Source organism: Propithecus coquereli, unplaced genomic scaffold (genome assembly GCF_000956105.1).
Source record: "Propithecus coquereli isolate 6110/MARCELLA unplaced genomic scaffold, Pcoq_1.0 Scaffold35, whole genome shotgun sequence".
NCBI classification, from domain to species: domain Eukaryota; kingdom Metazoa; phylum Chordata; class Mammalia; order Primates; family Indriidae; genus Propithecus; species Propithecus coquereli.
Genome location: NW_012149174.1, coordinates 9,650,788 through 9,658,103, shown reverse-complemented (window position 1 = coordinate 9,658,103; position 7,316 = coordinate 9,650,788). Strand labels below are relative to the sequence as shown.

Sequence of the window (7,316 nt, the reverse complement as noted above, 5' to 3'; positions counted from 1 at the left end):
AATTCGAGATGATATACCATTTCATCCACAAATATTTCAGTATATTTAAAATTTAAGGACTTTCCCTCAATATAACCACAGTATTATTTGCACATCTAAAAATTAACAATAATTCCTTGAAATTATTAGATATCTGGTCAGTGTTCACATTTTTCCCACTATCTTTTTTTTTTGCACTTTTTGTATGAACTGCATCCAAAGAAGGCCTAAACATAGTACTTGACTGATGTCTTTTAAGTCTCTTTAATCTCTTCTCCCCTGTTCCCTACAATATATTTGTCCAATAAGCTGGGTGTCTGTCCTGCATAGTTCTCCACATGCTGGAATTTGCAGATTGCACGTCTATGGTGTCACTTAACATGTTCCTGTCATTGGATTTCCCATACAATAATGGATCTGGAGGCTTGATCTATTTTAAGATTTTTTTTTTTTGCCAAGAATTTATAGGTGGTATATACTTTCATCATAAGGTATATAATTGCTAGTTCTTCCTGAAACAGAGGAGTGAATATTTACCTGAGAAATATTTTCATGTAAACAAAGATTTCAAAAAGCTTGCTCATTAATTTCCTATTAAATAAAATAAGACGACAAGGATGAGGAAAGCCAAAGAATAAAAATTATAGAAGCATTTTATCAGTCAACTAAATATTTGCCTGAGTTTGATAAATAAGACCTTATCTACATTCTACCAATAGATTATCTATTCATGTTTTAATCTAATCATAATTTGATATCATTCTGTGCAAATTATTTGTTTCAATCATTTGCTAGGACTCTAAATGGAAGATGTATATTTGAAAAAGTTATTTTATTGTTTTAATATCAGACTGACAAAATGTCTCCATTTTATAAGAACATTAATTAGAATACACTGTTTATGCTTTGACTTACCATGTTACAGAGTCCCTCGTGAATTGTACAATCTAGTGTACCAAACTTAAGCTGACCATAAAGAAGATTTGATGCTCTTCGTAATTCTGGTAGTAAAGCTCGACATGGTGGACACCACTAGGAAAAAAAAAATATTCATAAGCATTAAGCCAAATGAAACAAACAAACAAACAAACAAACAAAAAACCCATCATTTTTGCACCAAGCAATATGCTAAGTAAGTCAAACTATACTTACTGGCAAATCTTACTGGTATATACTTAATCCTTGGAGTCGTAATTACATTAACAGTCACTTAGAAGTATGATGCAACAGTGGCCAAAATTGAGTGACACAGTTCTGGTTCAAGGTTATCTAGACAGTGTCTTTTTGCTATGATGAGAAAATCTGACAATTATTAAAATTTGACAGATAAAAATAACTTACAGGGGCAAAAAAATCAACAAGCCATGGTTCTTTGTCATTGGCAGGAAAATTTTGAGGTCCAAGTGTGGTAACGTGAGAATTAACGCTTTCTTTGGCAAAGGCAAGTATATCATACAGAATCTTCTTTCCTTTGAAATTGAATAAGAAAAAAATTAAAATCCACATTTTGCCATTTGCATTCATAGAAATATTTCAAAATTGTTATATTCAAAATATTAAAGGAAGATGAACTTATGAACAAATTAATTTTGGCAAGGTTTTAGTGTTTGGTATACCTACACAGGTTTGCACTGCCCGGAGTACCCATTCCTTGCATATTCTTCTGTTTCTTAGACTAGTTAAAATGTCAAGATCTCTTTGAAATGTTGCTTCATCCTCATAGGTAAAATAATCACTTTTTAATACCTCAGCTATTACTGTAGGCCTAATCCCTGAATCTTTTTCTTCAACCTAGACCTCTTATGAATTCAAAACGCACATTACCAATTGCCCAGGAGAAAACCATAGTTGGATATCACATAAACATTTCAAACACAATATAGTCACGTGCCACAAAATGACATTTTGGTCAATGATAGACTACATCTACAGTGGTGGTCCCATAATATTATAATGGAGCTGAAAAATTCCTATCACCTAACGTTATAGCACAACGCATTACTTTTTCTATGTTTAGGTATGTTTAGATGCACAAATACTTATCACTGTGTTACAGTTGCAGACAGTATTCAGTACAGTAACATGCTGTACAGGTTTGTAGCCTAGGAGCAATAGGCCATACCATATAGCTTAGGTGTGTAGTAGGCTACACATCTAGATTTGTGTAAGTACACTTTATGATGCTTGTATGACGATAAAATCACCTAATGATGCATTTCTCAGAATGTATCCCTTTCATTAAATGAGGCATGACTGTATATTCAAATTGAAGCTGAGTTATTTTCCTCCAAACTTGCTCCTTTTCTCACCTTCTCTGTCTTGGTATGAGCATAACCATCCTAAATATTATTCCCTAGAGTGAAATTTGCCTTCTTTCTCTGCCCTTGTACCATAATTCTATCCATTCTGTTGCTTACCATCTCCGACTCCATTGCTACTGCCTGAATTCAGTCTGGCTTACTGCAGTAACCTAGCTGGTGTTTCTTCCTCCAGCCTTCCTTAACTAACCCATTTTCTATATTGCTACCACAGTGAACTTACATGAACGGTACAATTTTTTAAGTGCCAATTCATCAAGTCAGAAACATGGGTATCATCCTTGATTCTTCCCTTTATTGCCCCCCTCACAGCACAACCACCAAGTTGTATTGATTTTGAACTCTTGGTCTTTTAAAAATCTGTCTAGTTCTCCTCATCCACATCACCATCATATCATTAAGGCAGCCATCTCCTCTTAATAAATGAGTGTATCAAGCTTTTGCCTGTTCCCCCTTCCTCCATTCTTGCTTCCATCCATTCTAGGCAGCCAGTCACCTTTCAAAAATGTAAAACTAGTTAAATCATACCTCTGCTTACATTCCTAAATGTCTCTGCTTTGCCATCAGGATAAAGTCCAAATTACTTTAACTGGCAAATCTGGCACATAATTTGGACCCCTCCTGCCCTCTCCAGCTTCAAGTCTCATTCCTTTCCCAACACTCAACATTCAAGCTATCCTGAAATCCTTGCTTGTCTAAGATCAATGAGGCTCGCTCTCTTATGTCAGAGTCTAAGAAAACATCTGCTGATTCTGGTGCTTGGAGTGTGTTTACCACCTCTTCATTGGGGTAATCTTTACTTACACTTCAGATCTCAGCATAGAGACTGCTCTCTTTAATCCCAGAAGATTGTTCCTAAGTTTCTTCCTAAATGCAACCCATCCTCATCCCTTGTGGTAGCCAATTTCCAAGACAGTTCCCAAAGACCCTTGCCTCATGAACTTCTAACATTGTACTGTAATCAGGGTTGGGGTATGCGACCAATAGAATATGGAGAAATGATAGTTTGTCTCGTCTGAGATCAGGTTATAAAAGACATGTTGCTTCTGTCTTGGTCTCTCTCTTTCTCAGATTACTTGTTCTGGGAGAAGCCAGCTACCATATTGTGAACAGCCCTATAGAGAGGTCCACATGGTGAGGAACTGAGGCCTGTGCCAACAACCAGTAAAGAACCTAGGCCTCCTGACTATTCCATGAGTCAGCCTGGAACCAAATCCTATAGCTGCAGTCTAGCCTTCAGACAAACACAGCCCCCGCCTACTTTGACTGGAACCTCATGAGAAAACCTGAGTCCAGAACCACCCAGCTAAGCTGTTCTCAGATTCCTGATCACTAAAAACTGTGAATTAATAAATGTTTATTGTTTTAAGCCACTAAGTATTAGGGTAATTTACTACTCAGTAATATTCTCCACTTCAAACATTTTTTTTTTTAAATTTGCCCATTTACTTGTCTGTTTTCCCTACTAGTCCATAATAGTCTTTGAGGTAGAGATTAAGTATAATTTCAGTTTTTCCTATTCCACAGTACTGTACCTGGTGCATATAGATGCTCAATATCAACTTAAATCCAGAGAAAAATGTAAGATATTATGAAGTAGTAAGAGCACATACAAGGAAGTGCTTGGGGATTCACAGTATATCTCCTAGGGGAGAAACTGCTTTAAGTTTTGAAGGGTGATTTGGAGTTTGCTAAACGTTTTGAGGAGCAGGAAGGAATGATTATAATATAGGAGAAAAAAATCATCTGTGAAGGCACAGAGGACAGTGAAAGAACGTGGCATTTTTGAGGATCCAAAAGTAGATGGAGCTAAGATTATTTGGGGGGCAGAGGTGGGCGATAAGGCTGGAAAACTTGGCAGAGGCAGAGTGTGAATGTATTCCATTCATTTAACAAACATTTACTGAGATCCTATTGTGTCCCAGGAACCATTCTATTAACAGGGGCTAGAGACAGAGAATTGAACAAAACAGTCATAGCTACTATGCTAAGGAATCTGAAGTTTATTCTATAAGGAATCAGGAAATTCAAGGCAGAAAAGTGACATGAGAATGGGTAATAACTCTGCAAACAAAATAAGCAATCAATTGTATATAGGAAAGGCTAGGAGACAAGCAATCCTCTAGGAGGATGGTATTACAATAGATGAAGGAGATCATGGGCCTGAAACAAGGCAGCAAGCATAGGAAAGAGGGGGAATCTGAGAAATATGTCAAGAGGTAGAAAAAAAATATAACTCCATTATTAAAACTTGATCACTTCCAGTATTTTTAGGACATGGCATAGTTTAGTGGTCATAAACCTAAGTTTTGGAATCAGACACATTTGGATTAAAAATCTATCTTGACCAGTTTCTAGTTCATTGTCACAGGGCAGGCAAGTTACTGAACCTTTCTGAGTCTCGATTTTCCCCTTCACTGGGTTGTGAAGATAAAAATGGATCATGGATGCAAGGCTCTTAGCAAAATGTCTGACTTGTATAAAATACCGAATAAACAGTAGTTAGGGTTATCTTGCCAAGCCTTTGCTCACACAGTTCCTCCAGCTTAGAGGCCCCACTTCCTTTTCCCCTATATTTGCTGGGGGAAATTGAGCATTTTATCCTCAATTCAAATGTTACCTCCTAACCTATACCTTGCAGATGTCTTTTTATTTGATCTTGTTGTAATTTATACATAATGGGCACTGAAATATTTTTCACATTTTCTTATGTATCTCTCTCCTCCTGTCCCTAAATAAACTGTATTTTAAACTTCCTGAGAGTTTATATTTTACAACTTTGTATCCCTAAGACCTAAAGCAGTGTTTGTCACGTAACAGGCATTTCATCAGTATCTGTTATTCACTTAACTGTATTATAGTTGGTAGTGTGCGTGTCTCTTTTGTTACATTTGACCTCTTTCAGGACAGGGACTCTGATATATCCCAAACTCTTGGAATTGGAACTGTATTTACATGAATGCAGAGATAAAGTCTCAAATAAGCTGAAATAGAGAAATGTAATTATAAATGCAAGAGAGAGAACAAGACAATTAATGGAGAAGTTTGAAAGTTCAGTGGTGGAAAAATCCAAAAGAATATCTGGAAATTGCCTGTAATGGCTGAGATGCCACATGTGGCACACTGTAATGTTAACTGCAGGTGTTGCTTACTTTTGCCAACAAGCAGGACTTAAACTCCTCACTAGCCTGACCTATCATCAGAAACACTGATCAAAATATTGAATGGAAAAGAAATATTTATTGTAAAAAGAAGAGTAAAGAGAATAAAATGACTGTGTAATTCAAAATATCATTCCTCATATTTACTAAGAGCAAAGTTATTTACAATAAGCATGGCCATACAAAACAAGGTTTAAAAAAAACCACAATTAGAAAATTTCTATTTAAAAATGAAGTTTAATTCTTATCATTTTTTCCATACTTACCATGATGAATTTCATATTCTTTGGTTCCCTGTCCTTTAAATACTGCTAGACTTGGCTGAAAAACATAGAGATTACTACAGATGGCTGGTGCAGAGGAACAGTCAAACCTGCCAACCTAAAGTAGAAAGAGAAGGTTAAATTTAATAAAAACATACAATCTTACATGTTCAATTTTTAAATATAATGGCAATCCCAAAATGACACTGCTCTAATGACAGTTTTTAAAGAGAAAATAATGGGCTATAAAAATAAGAGACAGAAATAATTCATTTACATTTAATGCTAAAACTTAAAAAAAAATGCTTCCTAGAGAGTTCAAAAACCTGACAGAAAATTCCTAAGAAAATATGAAGTTATTTAAGAAACCTACCCTTCTAAAAATGTAGGGAATGTTTATATAATCTTGGGGTAGAAGAGAGCTTTCTAAGTAAGACATCAGAAGCAGAAATAATGAAGAAAAAGGCTGAAGTTCTTATATAGTGTGAAAGAGAACAGCTTGCGGTAAACAAAGAAAAAAAATTTGCAGCATTTAAGACAGAGGATTCACTAGGAAACAACAAGATGGACAAATACACTATCAGAAAAAAGAAAATGGGCTAGAGATATAAAGAAGCAATAAACTAGAAAAGAATTATGACTTATTAATACATGAAAAAATCTTTCCCCAAGCACTAGAAAGCAAATAAATGAAAGCATATTTTGTTAACACATTACTTTTGACCTATCACAACAGTAAAGATTATAAAGAATAATAATACCATGGTTGGCATAAGTGTGGAGAAATGGTCATTCATATGGTGTCAATGAGATTATAAATTGATATAAACTTTCTGGAGGACTTTAGTAGTGAGAATAAAAACATTTAAAAATATATAACCTTAAGTCAAAAATTCCTCATACTAAGGAAATAATTGGATAGGTCCTATATCATTTGATATAAAAAATAATGGAAATGACCTATAAGTCCATAACAGAGGATTTGTTAAACAATTATGGTGTAACCATATAGTAAAATACTATTTAGCCTTTAAGGAATGATGAGGTTATATATAGATTACACAGACTTCATATATATGTAAATATATATATTTTTCCATGTCTGTGAAGAAGTTTGATATTGTTGAAGAAGTTTAAAAACCGTTTGGGAGGCTGAGGCAGGAGGATTGCTTGAGGCCAGGAGTTTGAGACCAGCCTGAGCAAAAGCAAGACTCTGCTGTCTCTACAAAAAAATAGAAAAATTAACCAGGTGTGTGGTACGTGCTTGGAGTCTCAGCTACTTGGGAGGCTGAGGCAGGCGAACTGCTTGAGTCTAGGAGTTTGAAGTTGCCATGAGCCATCATGACATCACTGCACTCTAGCCTGAGGGACAGCGCAAGATCTTGCTTCATAAAAAAAAAGACCAAAAAAACCAAAAATCAAACAAACCAAAAGTTTAAAAAATAGTATAATAGTAAATCCATTTGGACTAAAACATATACATATAAATTTATATGTGTATCTCTATTACAAAGGCCATTACAACATGTATGCGTATGTACACACATACAGATATACCATTTATCCATAAACACATACAAGCACTCTCAAAATGT

General features: G+C 35.2%; 1 protein-coding gene across 1 annotated transcript in view; it reads right to left on the bottom strand.

The window, feature by feature from the left end:
• The window catches only part of DNAJC10 (DnaJ (Hsp40) homolog, subfamily C, member 10), a 61,195-nt gene that overhangs the window by 24,846 nt on the left and 29,033 nt on the right, over window positions 1-7,316 (bottom strand). The window contains exons 12-14 of the mRNA XM_012651141.1: window positions 5,725-5,839; window positions 1,321-1,448; window positions 895-1,011 (exon numbers count right to left, since the gene is read on the bottom strand). Coding sequence (XP_012506595.1) covers window positions 895-1,011; window positions 1,321-1,448; window positions 5,725-5,839 — 360 coding nt within the window. The remainder of the gene's footprint in view (window positions 1-894; window positions 1,012-1,320; window positions 1,449-5,724; window positions 5,840-7,316) is intronic.